The sequence below is a fragment of the Coffea arabica genome, chromosome 7e (assembly GCF_036785885.1).
Source record: "Coffea arabica cultivar ET-39 chromosome 7e, Coffea Arabica ET-39 HiFi, whole genome shotgun sequence".
Classification (NCBI taxonomy): domain Eukaryota; kingdom Viridiplantae; phylum Streptophyta; class Magnoliopsida; order Gentianales; family Rubiaceae; genus Coffea; species Coffea arabica.
The window spans coordinates 8,438,652-8,457,730 of NC_092323.1; the positions used below are offsets into that span (position 1 = coordinate 8,438,652).

A 19,079-nucleotide genomic window follows, 5' to 3' on the forward strand; every position below is an offset into this window, starting at 1 on the left:
TTTGTGGGCTGTATCATCACCCAAAGGAATCCATGCCAAATTGTACCCAAATAATATATTATGTTTCACCTAAAAAGAGAGTATAACCTATACATAATTCAAAGTTGATCAGGTACGGTATTTGAGGTGTCAATTTCAATACAAAAATGAATAAATATAATAACTAACCAGAAGATAAGGAAACAATCCCAAGAGTGGCTGAAAAATCACTCATAATGACTTACTAAGGCTTCTTTCTTTCTTTCTTTCTTTTTTTTTTTCTTTTAACATGAAGTCAGTAGCCTTTAGGAGTTAAGCCTACCCGAACCAGTGCCTTTAGGAGCTTCTTTCTTCCTTGCCTGAATTAGAATTACATAGACGCCCCACCCTGCAATCCATCGTATTCTGCTTCTTCTGGCAAAACCACTTGATAGGCTTTGCGATAATATACACAAGTTGCCATTGGGATTTTCCTCATAGTTCTTGACTTCATTGCCGTCTAATGTAGCATGTCCGTAGTTGTCTCACTATTAATTGAAAAGATGTGTAGTTTTGGGCTGATTGGAAGCGATTTTAGGAGCTCATATCCACCCATGCTTTTTTAGGTTTCTCAATTCTCAGTTGACCCCAGCAGAGGTTGCTTTCGACGGGGTAGCTAGGGAGGATTGTGAGCCTTAGTTGCAACTAAATTGAAGGAAGGTCATGAAATGACGGACTCATTGACAGGTAACCCCGTGCGTGCTTGTTTGTCATTTCTGTGCACATCCTATCGGTACAAAATAAGCATCAAACGGCAATCTTGTTTAATGATACAAGGAGCAAAGCTTGACGAAATCCGTGAACAGAGATTTTTCACTTGCTATGTATTGGTGTTGCAATAATTGCTTCATCAACTGCCTGATGGCATGCTATTGAAGCAAACAATATCAAAGTCCGTGAAAGCTCCACAGTGAGGTCTTGACGAGAAATAAATGTATTGTAGAATTGCTATTGGTGCTGTGTACGCGTATTATCAAGTAATGGGGTAATACAGCATAACGATTTGCTTGGTTTTCTAATCACCATAAGACACTCTGAGTCTGAGGGATGTGGACTTGAATTATAGCTTACAAACAATAGGGCACATTCTTGTGTTGATAACAAAATCGTAGCAAATGTGGTAGGAACATACAACTTAAGCTCCGAAGTCGACGATCCTACTTTAATGCTTACCTAAGAAGGCGGGCAGAATTAAATTTCTTTCAAATAGGATGGTGACAACTATCTGAAGGCAGCCATGGGCACATCCCAAACAGGTGGGGAGGGGCCTCAGAAATAAAGGGCAGGTAAGAAATTATAGGTCGCTTGTCTAATCCATCTATTTTTCTTTGATTTTGTGTCCTTTATGGTCCTCTAGCAGGCCTCAGGCAATTTTCAGAGGCCACAGGAGGATTTCAAGAAGTCCCAAGTTCAACTATTACCTTTTACGTTATGTATTGGTTTGGAATTAGGAAAAAGATTAATCACCCTTTGTCTTCAGGAAGAGTACGATCATATTTTTGTTGGGTCAATATTACGTGATGTATTGGTTCGGAAATTGTCTTGAAAAAGAGTACAATCTTTTTTTTTTTAAAGTTGAGTAAATTACTGATAACCCTCCAATCATATTATCACACAACCACCTAACGTTTTAAAATATCCATAAATCTCCTAATGATTTTATGTAAAGTAAAAAATGGACAGAAAGTACATCCGACTATAATAGATTGATTAGATGAACTCTAAGTATATGTATATGAAATTATAATATTCATTTTATTCACTTAACCCCTCCCTATGGTTTTGCATATACTTAAATAATCCTTTTATGATTCATGCAAAGTGGTTAGACCCCTTAAGTAAGTATAATATTATTAATATTTCAATCAATGACATTATGCGATTTGCTTTCCATTAAAATTTTCACTTTACATATAACTACAAGAAAATTATGCAGATTTTTTAAAACGTTAAAGGGATTAGATGGAAAAAAGAGACACATGGCAGTTATTGATAATTTACCCTTTTTGGTTCTAGAGTATTTGCCAAAGGGCCATATAAAAAAAAAGTATAAAACGATGTTGGATGATAAATTATTGAGAGTGAAATTACTATAATGAATTTATTGGTCATAACTAGTTATCTAAGGTTCGAAGGGATAAAACAACCCTATCATTTCATACAATGTGGACGCAGCACATGTAATTATTGGACATCATCTCATAATTAAAAAAGACCCAATCGAGACTTTTTTCTTCATATATATATATTGCATGTGTGTTTTGGTGGGGAGGGGGGGGGGAAATCAAACAACCAACCCCGTTTTATTCATTTTATTCACTTAATCCACCACATAATTGCAATTAGTAAATTATCTAATCGCTGCCGTCTCAGTCAAAACTGTCGTACTACTGGTTGATTCGGTAGTCGGAAAAATTAGCCATCCAATTCCAATTTCTAAGACTGCAGCCACAACTTGACTTGACTTGGACACTTGGTCGTTAGCAGAAGTCCAAGTCTGCCGGGGCACTTCTGTCATTTCATCATCACGAAAAATTATTTTATTATTGTTCCTCTCTTTGACTCGTCCCTCTATAAAGTCTCCAAAATATCATAGCAGTACTACAACTTTGACAAACTCCAATGCTCGTCCGGGCCAAAAAGCCAAAATAAAGCATCCGACCAGAAATTTCTCCATTTCTCTACCTCTCTAAATTTCGAGTGACCATTTCTTTATTTCTCTGGAATTCGAGAGAGCTTGAACGTTGAAGTTTGAAGTCACAGATTTTTCTTAGTTTCTTGTACGACGTTGCTCAGGATCATTTACATTTTTCACGAACTTGGATGAATATGAAATAACTCTTGAAAAAAAAAAAGAAAAGAAAAGGAAAGACAGACCAAGAAAAGAACGGGAAAAGATTACAGAAATCCTGATCGGATTAGTCAGCAACAGTTTTTCTTCGATGATTTCCATACTAGTAGTGTTGTTTTCCATAGGTACTGTTTTCTGAAAAAAGGGCTCGGCATTTCCAGTTTTTGCTTTGATGATGGACATGACATGCGAGTTTCAGACCACTTCTCCTCATGCTAGATCAGAAGCTCAGACCAAATCTTTTCCCTGGTTCTACTTGGTTTTGAGAGCTTTTTCCATCAGTATTGTAGATCACCGAGTATGCATTGTGCACATGGAAGTGTACTAGTATAAATTAGTTGATGAAGCGTAGCCGGCGTTCCCATTTATTGTGATTATTCAATAATGTGAAAACGATCTGAACTTTTGATCTAACTCTTCTTCTATGGCAACTCAAGAGTCAAGACCTCAACTACTCCCTGAGCCTCCTAATGCAATAATAGTAGTGTATCTGAATGATTCGCTTGCTGATAAATAATTGTTCGTGTGATTTGCGATCTCCATTTGCTTGTGGTTTATCTGTTCACTGAATCAGCAGGAGTTAGTAAAAGAAATGGTGGGATCTGTCTGGCAAATGTAAGAAAGTCAAAAAAACCTCTCATCTTATAAAAATTGAAACATTTCATCTTCAGTAACGCCACGCATTATTGGCAGAGTCAAACTAGCAACGTTCCCAATCGTTTGACATGACAGTAGGCAAGCTTTGTTGATGGCTTCAGGAATTACGTTGGTCTCGCTACATTAGTTGTCAAAATAACGTGTTTGACTCTGGCATTTAGTTTCTCTTTATGACTATCCTTTTTTCTTCATGGAGCTAGAAATTAATAACAGGGCAGGACTACTAAAACTAAATAAAGATCTGAATTCACATTGGGTCTTTAGTTCCGCAGGCATCTGTAAAGTGCGACATCCAATTTTGAAGGATAACGGAGGCGTTATACAGATTACTGCTGAATTTTCCGCATAAGATGCTTTTCTTTGTACTTCTATTCAATTTCTTGATCTTCATAATTAAGAAAAATAAATCTTGTTTATTATCCGTGTACAAATAGACGGAATTATGAATTTACAATTTAAATTTTGTTTATTATCTGTAAAAAGAAAAAAAAAATGAAGTATACACGCTTTGTTTCAATCTCCAACAGCATAAATAATATTTGACTTCTGACCTTGAAAAGAAACTACTGCTATGAAAAGCTATCGTGTTTGTTATGTCTACTTTTCACATATTCTAGCTTGCACGATGAAGATTCGAGCTTCAGCTCAATTGGCCATGGAAATAAAAGCGCTTTCTTAAGCATACAATCTTCTTTATGTCCGCCTAAAGATGTATATACTGCCACTGGTTCTAATGCTTTGACTAGTTTTCATGAGTTTTGTTAACAAAAAAACGTTTTATTTGCAAATATTTGGTCATATTCAAAGGTTATTGAAATGTAATTGCCTCCTTATTGTTTGCAGGTTAAGCATTAACCATGTTCTGGAAAAAGCAGTCTAGTAGCAATCGTGAGGAGAATTCAGCGGAGAAAGATGCTAAGGTAACCAAGAGAGGATGGAGCCTCAGATTAAGAAAATCTGGCAATCGTCTTTTTGTGCGTCATTTAATTAGCTGATTCTTTGTGAGCAGGTCAGAGAACTAGGGACTGCCATTGGACCTCAAACTGGACGCAGCTTAAAGTACTGTTCAGATGCTTGTCTAAGGAGATACCTGGAAGCCCGAAATTGGAATGTTAACAAGGCTAAGAAAATGTTGGAGGAGTCACTAAAGTGGAGAGCAACTTATAAGCCAGAAGAAATCCGTTGGGTAATATATCGTACCATGAAGAACTTCATAAAAATGCTAATGCATAAAACTAACCCTGCATTCCCTTGCTCTTCTTCTTTTCTTGTTTTACCTCTTAAAGAGTATCTCCATGGTTCTTTGACTGACTATGGCAATCATTTTTACCATCTACAGCATGAAGTAGCACATGAAGGTGAGACTGGCAAAGTCTCCAGAGCAAATTTTCATGATCGACTGGGGAGAACTGTCCTTATAATGAGGCCCGGAATGCAGGTATACTTCCAAGTTTTTTGCCTTTCCTGTTAAAAACTTCCTTGGTATCTATTTCAAATTAGTTTGCTATTTCTACTGATGCTGTAAGTTGTTTTTTTTTTTTTGTTTTTTAACATGAAAGTTATCTATTGTTGCAGAACTCGGCGTCTCCTGAGGGAAACATCCGTCATCTAGTTTATCTGATAGAAAATGCCGTTCTGGACTTGCCAGAAGGCCAAGAGCAGATGTCATGGCTCATAGACTTCAACGGTTGGTCATTGAACACTAACATTGCCATCTCAACAGCCCGAGATATCATTTATGTTCTACAGAACCATTACCCAGAGAGACTTGGTTTAATAATTCTGTATAGCCCACCTAGAATTTTCGAGGCATTTTGGAAGGTATGAGCGCTACTTCCATTCCCTCCAACCCTACCTACAAAAAGAACTTTGAAGTTCTTAGCGTATTGAAGAACTGCTTTCCTCTTCTTTTTCAGGTCGTCAGATACTTCGTGGATCCAAAAACTTTTCAGAAGATACATTTTGTGTATCCAAACAACAAAAGTAGCATGGAGCTGATGAAGACCTTTTTTGACGCTGAAAACCTCCCCAGTGAGTTCGGAGGAAAGGCTACCCTGAAGTATGATCATGAAGAATTTTCAAGATTGATGGTCGAGGAAGATGTAAGAACTGCTAAATACTGGGGATTTGACATTACACCACTGAATGGCATAAATGGCAACTCTGAAGCTGTTGTGATTCCTGAACCGGGGAGTCTTGCGTCAGCTGCAAGCTGAGTAAAAATGTCTTGATTGATGAAATCAAGAAACAAATAAATGTATCATGCAAGCGAATTACGTTTTCCTGCCCTTGCTTGGCAGTTAAAACCCTTTTGCCATATTAACCTGCAATGACGAGTTAAATGATTCAATAACTGAGTACCATCCCGAGATAGTTTATCCACCTTCAGTATCTGTTTTAACTCGCACTAGCTGAATGAAAAACGTGAATGTGGTGGAAACCAATCTTGCATCTGATCGTTAAATTCTTAGACCTGCCACATATTTTTATAGACCAGACTCTGATTTCAATCCTTGTGGATGAGTAAAAACTTGCTATCACTTTTAACTGGTAACAATGATTTTTTTTAACTGGTAACAATGATCGAAAATCATTTTTTATTTCTTGAAAGCTGGCCCAAGGTGACGAGTTAACAACTTCGAGGATTAACAGTCAAGAACTTGCAAGTCAGAAGGATCAATTCTAGATGCCCAGCACGAATCAAGTTAGTTAAGGTTCCTAAAGAAGCTCAGGTACGTATGAGTTTGCAAGCTTTCAGATTGCCTCAAGTTACAATCCTTGCTCTCATTGCTTGGAAAAGGTCTATGGTTATAATCCTCAAGCGACAAATGCTGACATTTATCACTCGTTACTGCTTAATGATATGCCCTGAGGCTGTTGGAAAGTTCAGTAGTCAGCTAATCGCCTGTCTAGTGATCGTTTTAAGGCAACCGCAATGACCAACAATGCGTTTACAATCTTATTCTTAGTGTTTGGATGGTAGGAGAGAGCAACCACCTTGAATAGGTTTCTCAATAAAGGTTTTCATTGATTAAGTAATGATCATAAACTAGAAGCCTGCAGAACCATCTGCCTAGAATCTGACTAAAAGAGAAACTTCTACTCCTGTCCAGGAGCATATCAACTTCCTATATCTTGCCCACAGAAGAGCGCCATACTTCATGCTTTTCTTGCTGACCTCAGCTAACAAGGGATAATTACTTCAGACTTTATTTATTAGTTTGATTTAGAACAATACTTTACATACACTCGCAAAAGGAAAGGATGTAACATTCTCATTTGAGAGATCAAGTTATGATACAAAGGAAGCCTCATCCTGATTGCACAAGAAGTAAACTCCTCCAGTAAGGTTAACCAATCAAAGTTCACTGGAGTAAAGGCACTCGGTTACTAGTTGGCGAAGGTTTGGGTTCTCCAGGGCTGCAGCAACTCTTTCTTTATCATTTAATTGCTTATTAACTGCAGGAAAAGACAAACAACAAAGATTTGCTTTAACTTGGGCTAATATAGCAGTTGAATAGATTGTGAAGAAAAAGTTGAAATGGGGATCCAGTAAAGAAACCAAATTAATGAAAATTGAGAGAGAGAGAGAGAGAGAGAGAGAGACCAGCAGCTTGAAGGTTCAATAGAACAAACAAAAGCACTTTCAAAAAGCAACCTTTTCCCCTACTAGCTGTAGTATGGATAACATCTAATCCTTGATTAAATTCAAAAAACAGGAACTAACTTAGGCACAAGACCCAGAGCTAATGAGTTCCAAAAATACACAAGCTTACCAAACCCAGGTAACGTTTAACACACACACCTCTTTTGAATATTTCAAATCATTGGTCAATATTGGGATATGAAAAAGAACAAGCATTCTCAATGATGGAAATGAATATTTGCGGTTTTCTTAGTTAACCTGCTTCTTCATCAGCATGAGATCCAGGAGCCACTTTTATATCGACCTGCAAAACTTTAAGTTAGATTCATGAATCTCAAAGACGTACTAAACAGTTAGTTAGTTAGTTGCAATGATAAATTATCCAAATGTATCTCAACATATAATTACAAGGAAAATATGCAAGTAAAAACTGCATTGAAAGAAGTCAGAAACTTTGTCCAGAAACAAAATCGAAAAGTGCCGATGAGTATAGAGGTGGAGAAGTCAACCTTAAAATGTGCAGGGAAACAATCCTTCAGTTTCTCTCTCAGGCAAAGACCAATTACAGTTGCCATGCTGCAATGCTGAATGGTAGGCGTGAAGGTTATCCTACAAATGAACGAAAGAAGTCAGCACTAATAGAGAAAATCCCTAAACAACATGTTCTTCCGGGCTTTTTGTTTGTGGGATGAGGCACGACAGGAATTTAAAAGAGAGCAAGATACTAATACTAAAATGGTCGCTTTTCCCACATCAATGGGGAGTATAATCGGGACAGATGTATTTGACAGGGAGAAAGATTAGTAAAGTCAGGTACACAAATAATATGTGGTAGTGATTCTTGTTCTCTTTTGAGTGGTAATTATTCTGATAAATTGGCATTAACTGGTTGATCATTCATGCTCCATCACAACGAAGCACTGAACCTTGTCAGTAGGAACATATCAGCTGTCCAGGAAACTCAAACACAGGATGACTAACTAAATACTAGCAATGACAACAATTTTTAAGATGCTTAACGCAGGACTCCTCATCCTGGCATGTATCATGCCTCGATTGAGTCCTTGACCACTACAATAACCACTGTGTGAGATGAGATGTACTAGAGACAGTGACTACAATAACCACATCCCCCAAACTCTCCCACCCACTTCTCCAATAAGGAAAATAACTAAAATCCCGCACATCAATCTTATGAAAGCAGCAAGCTCTGGAAATGAATTGAGGAACAATGCTGGTAATAAAGCTATAAGACTTGTGTGGAGAATGAATAGAGTTGATCTTCACATTCCCCCTGAACTTTTGATGAAAGTTACAAGCTTTATTAACTCTGTACTATCTGAAATTAATAATACTTCTTTTTTCTCATTCATTGAATGGAAGCCACAATACAAATATAACAATAATAAATGAAAACAGGTGAAATGGAGGAAAAGAGGGGGGAGGGGGCGCTCACAAAATCCGGCCAAGCTTCTCATCAACAGTGATGGACTCCTCAGACAGAACGCTGAGCTGCTCTAGTGAATACGGATGCTCCGGATCCCTTATATCTCTCACGTAATGTAATCCAAACTTGCCAAGTCAAAGATCACAGCAACAACTCTGATTTTAACACCCAACATAATAATGAAACAAAGGGCTTTTGAGATGGCAGTAGTAATATTATTTTGGTGCTAAGCAAGTTGAAGAACTAGGACTAATTATAATTAATCACATCTCCGCTGCAGCTTAGCGCTTAGCAGTGAAACTCAAAGACAAAAAAACTTTCTTTTTAACTGATATGATTCAAAACAAGAGCAAGGACAATTGAAGAGAAAAGCAACCCAAGACGATTTTTTTTTTTTTTTTTTGTGATTTGGGGGGGGGGGGGGGGTAACGGGATTAAGGATATCGTAAATCTCGAGAGGATCCACGGCGTCGTCGGCGTGAGGATCGTCGAGGGGGCGAGCCACTCTTTCTTTCTTGGCGTGCACCACCGGGTTTGCATTTATCAGCCCCAATGTCATCTTTCTTCTTTCTCTCTTTCTCTCTCCGGAGAAAAACACACTCTTTTTTTTTTTTTGACACTAGGAAAAAACACACTATCAACCCTCTTGTCTGTTTTCTGTTGAAGAATAATACTGCACCACTACTAGACTACTGATTAATCAATTCTCTTCCTTAATTCCTTTATTATTATTGGTTTTTTTTTTTGGGACAAATTGATTCAGCTCTTGTTCATTAACTTTCAAAGGCCAGTCACAGCTCATAAGGGTGTTAATTTAATTAGCAGTTTAGCAGTGAGCAAGTAGGACCGGCAACAGGGGTTTATGCTCGTCGTATATATATATATATATATATTTTCCGGAAATGATAGATGACATTTTATAGATAATAAAACTGTACAATACTTGAGCAACTGTTCAATTCACTATACAAAGTGTACTAGGACACTTAAGAAGAGTCATAAATCCTCTCCTCATCCATAAGTATGCTTAGAGCATAGTTGCTAAAATGATTACATAAAGTCATATTACTAATATTTGTTGCTTCAAAAGAGCACATTTGCTTGTCGTATCTATATTATGTATGGGACTAAACTTGTAAACATCCGGATTCATGCACCGGACCTGATTTCGTCGGGACTCGTAATTTCGACTTCGAGCTTTTCTTTGTTGACCCTTTATGTCATCCCCCTTCCCCAGATCGGCCCAATTTTCTGACCCATCCTTTTCCGTGACATTGTGGAATGATTCTAACAAAGGAAAGAAGGTGGCTACATATTCTAGAGGAAAGGAAACATCTAAGGCTAAAAGTTTTCGTCAAGGGATGAACCTGCAATAAAACGGAATGGAAGTTTTTTTCCCTCTTCTTATATTTTGTCCTAGTAGACTGAGTATCTTGTGATGATGGGGGTCAAAACACGAAAAAGAAGCAATTGCCAATTACATTTTGTATCTGCTCCGAATCCAGCAACTAAAAAAGAGTAAATTGGAAATTATACACGCATCGAAAGCTTCAGTGCCGCAGTGGTCTCAAGGAGGCACGTATCTGCGTCTCAATAACCAAAACATGACAAAGATGGCGAGCATCACTATTGCTCATTCACGACATCATCTCAAATGGGTTACTTCATATTCAAAACAGAGGAATGGACTAACAGAACAGCAGCTATCAAACTGAATCTCTGTGGTTTTAATCTAGTCAAGCGTGCTGCTTTATGAAGAGCAAAACATTCCATGTCCCATTCAATCACCTATCCAACTATTTTTTGGACGTCTTTCCTTGCTTCTTCTTTATCACTTCATCCAGGTACATGATACCTTTGCCTTTGTAAACTTCTGGTGGCTTACAGCTACGGACAGCAGCAGCAAATTGATGAACCCTTTGCTTGTCGATCCCCGTGCAGCATACTACATTGTTTTTGAAGCAAAATACCCGAACTGCTGGAGGCACGGTCAGTTCTACCTCGTGGCTGTAACCCAGTTTTAGATACAAGAGACGACCTTCCGATTCCGCTCTGGCTTTGAAACCAACTCCCACGATCTTAAGAAAGCGAAAGAACTTGGCTTCCATTTGCAACAACTGACCAGACCGCAAAAACAAGAGTAGCCAAAGGTCAAGAGGGCAAATCATATCTGTGCTACACGGTTTGACTTGATAACCAACAGAAGAGAAGCACATGCATATGCGAGTTTTCTTTCTTCTTCTGCAAAATGTTTTCTGAAGAACTCTTTTAAGTTTTGGAACATGGTGTTGTAGCCATATTTTGACCTCACAATCATGTTCAAAACATTTAAGATGAAATAGATATGCCTTTGAGCTCATTTTTGTGTAGCTTTTTTTGCAAAAAGAAAAAAGCTTCAATGTTGCAAACACACATCCAGAGCATTAGAGTAAAGAAAGCCACAAGGAAAAGGATGCCAAAAAGGCTAAAAGATTCAGCCTCAGCGACAACAGATAAGCATCAAGAGAGCAAAAACCAGAAGCAGTCACGAAGTGACAACAATTCATGGGCATTAACATCTGCTTTTAACTTAATTTTGTGATAAACTAAAAATCTCAAATCCAGCAATATTCGTCATATGATGGGAACAACAAGAAATGCACGACAAAAAACCAAATAACGATGCACCAAAAGGGTGGGTAGATCAATTCAAACCAAGTCAGGCAGCTAGTTTGCACTAACAAGAGTACAGGCAGGAAAAAGTTAGGGTACAAATGAGAATAAACCCAATTATCTTAATTATACAACTCCTAAAAAGACAACAAAGAAAGCAAATAGGCAAATCACAATGCTCTACCATATTTTGAGAAGCTAATAGGGATTCATAAAAAAAAAAAAAAAAAATACACAAGGTGACTGCACATGATCACAGTAGCTGCAAAACCAGGATAAAACCCCAATGCCGTTCTTTTTACTTCCCAACTTAATGAATAAACACTTTTCACTAGCTACTACTGAGCTCTCGAATAGATAGATACCTATACATTCCTCATTGGCATATCGTCAAACATCTACTACGCACAAATGATAAATGCAGCCGCCCCAACAAGCCCATTTTAATTGAAAACCATACTAAAGACTAGTTATGTTTTACCAAGATTAATCAAAAGACAAAGACGATCATCCAAGCACATCCCAATAACATTGGCAAGTGGAATCTATTGGATAAAATCAATGGAATAAATATACGCCAAAAACAGTAAGAAACTAATCCCGTACCAATCTCTAGGCCTATCTTGTCTCCTCCAAAAGAACAGCAAGCGGGTGGCAGCGAAGCCAAAGGGCGACTGATGCTTCCTCAAGCAGAAAGAAGGTATCGCGGCAGGGGGAGCCGATGGGTTGGAGTTGGATGGAGCGGGCTTGTGGGCTTGAGCTGTTTTGGGAAGGCTGCCAGGACTGGAAAGTTTTTTGGGCGGGTTTTGAAAATTGGGTGGGTTTTGTTTTAAATTTTTTTTTTCCCCTGAAGGATGGATGTGGTTGATTAACTTCTCTCTCTCTCTCTCTTTTTCGGTTAATGAATTTGTTATAAGGGATCTTTCTGCAGAGTAGGGAAATATTTTAATGCATTTACTGGTCCATAATCAATGCATTGAAAAAATAATCCAAAAACATAAATTTGATGCTCAACAATTTCTGATGATAGTAACCCAAAAAGGAAAAAAAAAAGAAGAAGAAATTATTTGACCACATCCAATTGCATCTAAAGTGGTTTCTTTGGGGGAAAATCGTCCAAAACGTTCCTCACATTTTATAAAATAACTTTTTTCGTTCCTCACTTTTAAAAGTGTAATTTTATGTCCCTTACATATTCACATTGGTCAAATTTAGTCCCTAACTAGGTTTCCGATCATTTTTTGGCTGGAATCCATCATGTGCAAGGCACGTGATCATTTTTTAAGGGTAAATTTGTCAAATTATATTTTACATAATCTGATCTATAGTCCTCCACATTTTATTAAATAAATTTTTTCGTCCCTCACATTTTATAAAATAATTTTTTTCATCCCTCACATTTCACAAAATGAGTTTCTCCATCCCTCACATTTCAAAAAATGAATTTTTCATTTCTCACTAATTATGTGTGTGAATACATTTTTTTTAAACACATGTATATGTCTATTTGATTTTGCTTAATAATAATAGCATAAACACATGTATGTAATTGGGCCCAACTTGTGGGCTATCTTCTCTTTTTGTATGATTATGACTAATATTTACCAATAGAACCTTAATTTGCATATTCTTATTGTATTTTGACAGAAAATAGTTTTATTGGCCAACTTGATAATGAATGCAAGATTTTTTACTAGCTAATACCAGATGAAATCAAATGATCACGTATAATATATGGTATTCGTATTGTTAAGTGAAATCAAATAGACACATACATATATTTATGCTGTTCGTATTATTAAGCAAAATCAAATAGACATATACATGTGTTTAAACAAAATGTATTCACACACACACATATATATATATATATATATATTTTAGGGTTTCCCTCACACACATAATTAGTGAGGGATGAAAATATTCATTTTTTGAAATGTGAGGGATGGAGAAATTCATTTTGTGAAGTGTGAGGGATGAAAAAATCATTTTATAAAATGTGAAGGACGAAAAAATTTGTTTTATAAAATGTGGAGGACTATATATTAGATTATGTAAAATATAATTTGACAAATTTACCCTTCAAAAATGATCACGTGCCTTGCACTGATCACGTGCCTTGCACGTGATGGATTCCGGCCAAAAAATGATCGTAAACCTAGTTATGGACTAAATTTGACCGATGTGAATATGTAAGGGACATAAAATTACACTTTTAAAAGTGAGGGACGAAAAAAGTCATTTTACAAAATGTGAGGAACGTTTTGGACCATTTTCCCTTTCTTTGGAACTATTAGAATTAGAACAAGGAGTGAAATTCATTTAATTGACAAAAAAAGTATTTGAAAATTTTTACGCGTTACATCTTTAAAATTCCAAAACGAGATTACGGGAGAAAAGAGATTGCCTTATAAGATTGCTTTTGAAATCCTTCTACTGTAACTTTTCTGGTTGAATTTTTAAGATTCTAAGCAATGAATTATGGCAAGAAATTTTATGACCCTACAGCGTGCATTTTGGGCAGGTCTCTCCTCTTATGAGGTAAAATAACTGAAAGGAGACAGCACTTGGTAACAATCAAGATAAATGGTTTTCTTAGAACATTCATTTTGAATCAAGATACAAAATGGAAAAACTCTGTCGAGCCTAAACATATCTGGAAAGACAAGCAGGAGGACTATTATGACGATATGGCTATTTAGAAGCACCTAATGGTCAGCTCTGGTGGTGGTGTGAGTGTGACTGCATCAGTACATTGCAATAGAAGCTGAAGATGCAGTAAGAGTTGGAAAACACGAGAGCAGCTACAGGGCTTCCTGAATCAACTTTTCTGTGAGAGCTTTTGAAAGCCCCATGACATGATCAGCAGTGCCTATCTGACAAAAATGGGATCTATGTTAAAAACAAACAGACTTTAACATCATGCTCAATATTCACCCAATCAAGTCATCGAGGAGATTAACTCAGCAAAAAATAAAAAAAAAATTCGGCAACGATGCTGACTTTATCATTTTGTCTGAAAAACTATTATGCTCTTAATACTTCTGCTCATAACTGCGAAGGTTGATTGTTTAATAATTCCTGGGGGCCAGGATTTGTTTGGTTACTGGAACGTTTCAAGGAGTGTCAACCCTTTAGGTCAGGGAAAATGCTGTTTGAAATAACAAATGTGCCCAAAAAAAATGATATTCAAATTCACGAAACGAAGATGAATACGACAGAGATACTAACCACTGTGTCAACAAAGGGCAATGTCAGTGGGTGTTCAAGCATCAGGGCTCCAGAAACATTGAGTATTATCCCCTCCTCAATCTGAGGAAGATTTGTAAAACTTAAAAAAGCACAATTAGGGGTAATTAGCACTCGGGTAAAGATTATTTCTTACCAGGTTATCTATAACGTCATCTGGTATCTCGTGGAAATAAACCTGCAAAAGAACATTGACAAGAATTAAGTACTGTTCTTCCAAGCATCTCAGTGATTCTGAGGTCATCCTCAATTAAACTTCATCAAAGATTAGCATCATGACATCCAATGAACAACATGGGTTAATGTATGCTTGCAGTCACTTTCAGGTTTTTACTCATAATATGGAATATATTGACTTCAAGTACTTCTGAGGTCTAGCTTCAAGGAATGGTCAAAGTTGATCCCCATCTCAAATCACCTGAGCAGAAATAAACAGATTCCAGTCCACCTCTCCTGTCCTCATAAAAGCCCCAAGGAGAAAAAGAATCGGGAAAACCTTCTAACAAATAACTCAAATTGCCGCCAAGATGAGGTAGTGTCATGTTTTTTTCTAGTCAAATAAATCAACATGTTTCTATAAGAGGGGATAACTCGTAATTGACCATCCATCACATAAACAGTACGAAGTTCAATACATGATTCAACACTGATCACTAAGGTATCCAAAAGCGTTTATAGAAGCCGACTTTTGTGTAAGAATTGGACGTAGTCATTCATGCACATGCCAAAACTGGGGAGTTGTATGCATGTGTCCCAATCCTTACAAATTGTTATCTCTTATCTATTTGGGAATCCAGTTGAGAAGGAGATGGAAGTACCTCTGCTCTATCCCATCCTCCCTTTCTGTTACCTGATGTTAGGTTGGATACAACAACGGAACCCAAAACTGAAGTATGACCTCTGGAATAGTCTGCAAGAAATAGCAGTAGTAGGCATGTCTAGATGTGCCAGAAACTAAACACAACTGACAAGAAACTGTATTAAGCAGACCTCGGAGATATTTGCGAGCCTCTTCCTTGCTTGAAGGTTTTTCTCTGACAGTCCCTTCAAACACCGCTACCTCAATACCAATTAGATCTGGGTAAGACAAAAGCTCTAATAATCTAGCTTCCAAGCAAAGAAACAACTAGAGTCTAGCAATTTTATACTGTTGCTCTTGATGTCAAGTTAACTTTAATACATAAGAAAACAGGAAGAACATGGCCTGTGACACATAATTTAAGAAATATAAGGTGAATGCCATACATCTAAAATTCCAGGAAAAGGCATAGTGGCATGGAGTAACATGAAAGAGATATACAAAGATAAGCTCTTTTAATACATAGCAAACATGATTTTGTCATTTGAATGCCAGCTCTCATAGCTTCAATCCATTATGCTTGATTTTCATTTTAGCTTGTAAGACTAGCTGAAAGAGAACGTTTTTGTTGCAAACAACGACAACTGAGACAATCTTACTGCACTTGTACTGGTAGACAATATTCTAGTTGCTGCACTTGTACTGGTAGACAATATTCTGTTCTGTGGTTTTGTTACAAAAAAGTCTATGGCTAACTTTCATGATACTTGATTTTGTGCATCCTAAAACAATTTTTGGAAAGCATAAAATTCCGTGCTACTAGAAGACTTGTACAAAGAATGAATTTGCTCACACTCATTCCGGATATTTTTCAATCTTTTCTGATATCTCAGTACTTTAGGACTGGTACACAGTTCTATTTCTGCTCGGACCAAATCACGAAACATTACATCACAGTCATCTGAAAAACAAAAGAAGCAGAAAATGAATAGTTCTTAGTAGTATCTGAATAAAGAAACATACTGTGTCTGCAGTAATTAACAGCACAGGCTGTTCATTTTCCCCCAGATAACTGGTATTCTTCAGCCTCGATATTATAGCATCCGCCTAAAGAAGAAATGGACCTAAATTCACATCTCAAACCAGAAGCTTAAAGATTGTAGCCAGGAACGAGCTCAGACATTATGCAGGAGAACCTTGTTCATAGAAACTGATCCATTTCAGAGATGTAAGCAAGGGAAAAAGAAACTAATATATAACCTTCACACGGTTTCCACCAGAAGGAGAGTTGAATAAGCAATTCTCAGACGTAAAAACTACTGGATCATGAGGGACCACTATTCCGCAATTAGAATCAGATGGAGTCCAAAGGGATTGAAAAGAAAAACAACATACACGCTTGTCATGAAAAGCTGGACGAATATTGGAAAAATTACTTGAAAGACCTCTGCATTTTCCTTTAGCATTGAGACTTTCCAATTCCCTCTGTAAAAGAATGCAAACCTCACATCTCAACTAGATATGGTTCTGAGGAGTATTTGGTTGTACCATAACACAACACAAAAGCAAGCAAAATTGAAATCCGCAGAGCGTGAGGGCAATAACGCTGAGAACAAGCATTTAGCTAGAACATTACTCATAGAAAATTGGTCAAACGAAGCACTGTATGCATCCATACCTTCGCCTCAGCTAGAGCCATCACCAGGTCCTCTGGCTTTTCTTTCCTCACGCTTTTCTCATCTATATCTGCAGTCTAAACCTCTCAAAACCATCAATGAGTTTACTGCTTCCATCGGAATGATAAAGAATAACAAATTTTTATTGACTCAACTGTGTATGTGCCGGTGCAAAATTAACATGTGTAATTTAGCACCATTATAAGCCGATAAAGCTTAAACCATCGTAGCAGGATCTAGACCTTTTCATGTTTTCAAGAGAATATAATACGAGTAGAAGTCTGTCCAACATAACAACCTCCCTCAAAATAATCATCATATGGTTAAAATAGTACTAGTAAATTAAGCAAGTGGCCAAATGTACCATGACTGTAAATTCGAAACCCATCTCAGATAGAATTTGTCGACGAGCCATCGAAGACGAACCCAGGATTATCTTCTTGCATCGTTTGGAAGCAAGTAGTACGAGGTTATATACGTTAGTGTACGATTATGCATGTAGTAAACAAAAATAGCAAAAGATTTTTGGCCCAAAAAAAAAAAAGCGTGTAATCTGAGACTAACTCCGACCATATTTCGAACTATCGACTGGCACAAAAAGATTAAAGATTAGCTAACCTTAAATGACGCATTCCTTGGGGCCATCTCTCTCCACGGGCACTTGTTGAGAGATAAGCTCTGTGTGAGCCGAAAGGCCGCCAACTTGTTCCATTTTCAACTTTGCATACCACAGAGTCCTTTTTTTTTTTTTTTTTTTTTTTTTAATGTTCTCTGTTGGGCTTTTTCTCCTCCTGGTTCTGGTTGTGGTTGGGGCTCGACCAATCCAACGGTCCGACTAGGGATTTAAAGGGGCAAAGTCTGATTAATCCTATATGAATCGGTTTTTTCTCAAATATATGGCTGTTTAAGTCGGAAATTTTTAGTTAGACAGCCAACAAAGTAGAAAAGCCGAAAAATAAAGAAGGGATTTGGTAATACCCAAATATATCTAATTATAATATTTGGTAAAATAGTTTGGAATAGATATTAAAAATAGATCACCGAATTACTGATTATCAGCCAAATTTTGGAAACTTTTACAATATATATATATATATATATATACACACACACACACATAGCAATTAGTAAACTATTGACTACTAACTAGTGGTCTAGTACGATGTTACTAGCTGAATTGATTGAATTTTTTTTGTTGGAAATATTATTTTACCATAACAACTTTTTTAGAGAAAATTAAAATATTAACTTATGACATTTCGGATTTCAAATATTACCGAATTACTGTCTCTTTTGATTGAAATCTAATTATTAATATTCAATTTATCAAACTAAAGTATAAATTGGATATTGATCTTCAAAAATAAATTCCGAAATTCCTGGAATTTCTTTTATTGAATTCCCGTTTAGCAGCGGATGAACGCTCCTACCGCAAACTACATACAATTTGGAGGTAAACGGGAAATTGTGGGAATATTTAAGAAAGCTTAAAAGGTCTTATAGCTACATGAGACTTTGATAAATCGGACGACATAAGGGTGAGTCATTGATTTTACCCCGTGCTATCATTTGGTACCAATAAAAAGCATAAATGAGCTAAAGCTAAAGCATAAATGAGGTTTTTAATTCAACTTTTATGTCTTCTCTTTTTTTTTCTCCTTTTCTTCCTTATTATAAATTTTGGAATGTTCCCTGTGGCGCAGAGCGGGAGTGAAAAAAAAGAAAAAGAAAAAAGAATTACGGGTACTTTGGAGTCACAGTTGTTAAACCCAAGCGCACGATGCTTTTGGACTTTGCCAGAAATAATAATTTCATTAAGGTTCGAAAGGTAGAGGAGCTAGGTTGATCTGAATCCTTTCGGCCCAAGACATAAATGGGACAACTGGCCGAGCTACATATCAACTTGGGTTAGATGGGCTTAGGTCTATATTCATTTTATCTTATTTTATTTTTGGTTTAAAAAAATATTAAAGCCAGACCATTTGTCCTTTAACTAAATGCCATTATTCATCATAATTACTACATCCAATTTACATATATAGTATAAAATAAAGAGTCTGGTTAATTGGATTTGTTTGGTTAAT

General features: G+C 36.9%; 4 protein-coding genes across 12 annotated transcripts; 1 reads left to right on the forward strand and 3 right to left on the reverse strand.

The window, feature by feature from the left end:
• The first annotated feature begins 4,104 nt into the window (after nucleotides 1-4,104).
• LOC140003898 (uncharacterized) lies at nucleotides 4,105-5,879 on the forward strand. Of its 2 annotated transcripts, XM_072058586.1 has the most exons (6): nucleotides 4,105-4,237; nucleotides 4,370-4,446; nucleotides 4,536-4,712; nucleotides 4,866-4,964; nucleotides 5,102-5,347; nucleotides 5,443-5,879. In XM_072058586.1, the coding sequence occupies exons 2-6, from the start codon at nucleotides 4,384-4,386 to the stop codon at nucleotides 5,740-5,742; spliced, it is 885 nt and encodes a 294-aa protein (XP_071914687.1). In that variant the 5' UTR covers nucleotides 4,105-4,237; nucleotides 4,370-4,383; the 3' UTR covers nucleotides 5,743-5,879. The 2 variants fall into 2 exon arrangements, with proteins under 2 accessions (XP_071914687.1, XP_071914688.1); XM_072058587.1 differs by lacking the exon at nucleotides 4,105-4,237 and having other exon boundaries at nucleotides 4,302-4,446.
• An 831-nt stretch (nucleotides 5,880-6,710) lies between these two features.
• Nucleotides 6,711-9,196, reverse strand: LOC113698738 (protein AE7-like 1). 2 transcript variants are annotated; one of them, XM_072059367.1, is made up of 5 exons: nucleotides 9,062-9,196; nucleotides 8,629-8,732; nucleotides 7,682-7,781; nucleotides 7,431-7,476; nucleotides 6,711-6,985 (listed from the first exon to the last, which is right to left on the reverse strand). In XM_072059367.1, the coding sequence occupies exons 1-5, from the start codon at nucleotides 9,176-9,178 to the stop codon at nucleotides 6,885-6,887; spliced, it is 468 nt and encodes a 155-aa protein (XP_071915468.1). In that variant the 5' UTR covers nucleotides 9,179-9,196; the 3' UTR covers nucleotides 6,711-6,884. The 2 variants fall into 2 exon arrangements, with proteins under 2 accessions (XP_071915468.1, XP_071915469.1); XM_072059368.1 differs by having other exon boundaries at nucleotides 8,629-8,729; nucleotides 9,059-9,192.
• A 932-nt stretch (nucleotides 9,197-10,128) lies between these two features.
• On the reverse strand, nucleotides 10,129-12,103 carry LOC113698169 (large ribosomal subunit protein uL6m). The gene is made up of 2 exons (XM_027217879.2): nucleotides 11,878-12,103; nucleotides 10,129-10,736 (listed from the first exon to the last, which is right to left on the reverse strand). The coding sequence occupies exon 2, from the start codon at nucleotides 10,725-10,727 to the stop codon at nucleotides 10,416-10,418; it is 312 nt and encodes a 103-aa protein (XP_027073680.1). The 5' UTR covers nucleotides 10,728-10,736; nucleotides 11,878-12,103; the 3' UTR covers nucleotides 10,129-10,415.
• Nucleotides 12,104-13,838: 1,735 nt separating this feature from the next.
• LOC140004291 (uncharacterized) lies at nucleotides 13,839-17,932 on the reverse strand. Of its 7 annotated transcripts, none has more exons than XM_072060492.1 (10): nucleotides 17,614-17,932; nucleotides 17,360-17,431; nucleotides 16,998-17,072; nucleotides 16,715-16,804; nucleotides 16,343-16,426; nucleotides 15,511-15,580; nucleotides 15,339-15,430; nucleotides 14,657-14,698; nucleotides 14,503-14,583; nucleotides 13,839-14,147 (listed from the first exon to the last, which is right to left on the reverse strand). In XM_072060492.1, the coding sequence occupies exons 1-10, from the start codon at nucleotides 17,638-17,640 to the stop codon at nucleotides 14,076-14,078; spliced, it is 705 nt and encodes a 234-aa protein (XP_071916593.1). In that variant the 5' UTR covers nucleotides 17,641-17,932; the 3' UTR covers nucleotides 13,839-14,075. The 7 variants fall into 7 exon arrangements, with proteins under 7 accessions (XP_071916593.1, XP_071916594.1, XP_071916592.1 ...); XM_072060493.1 differs by having other exon boundaries at nucleotides 13,839-14,143; nucleotides 17,360-17,434; XM_072060491.1 differs by having other exon boundaries at nucleotides 17,360-17,434.
• Between the last annotated feature and the right edge of the window lie 1,147 nt (nucleotides 17,933-19,079).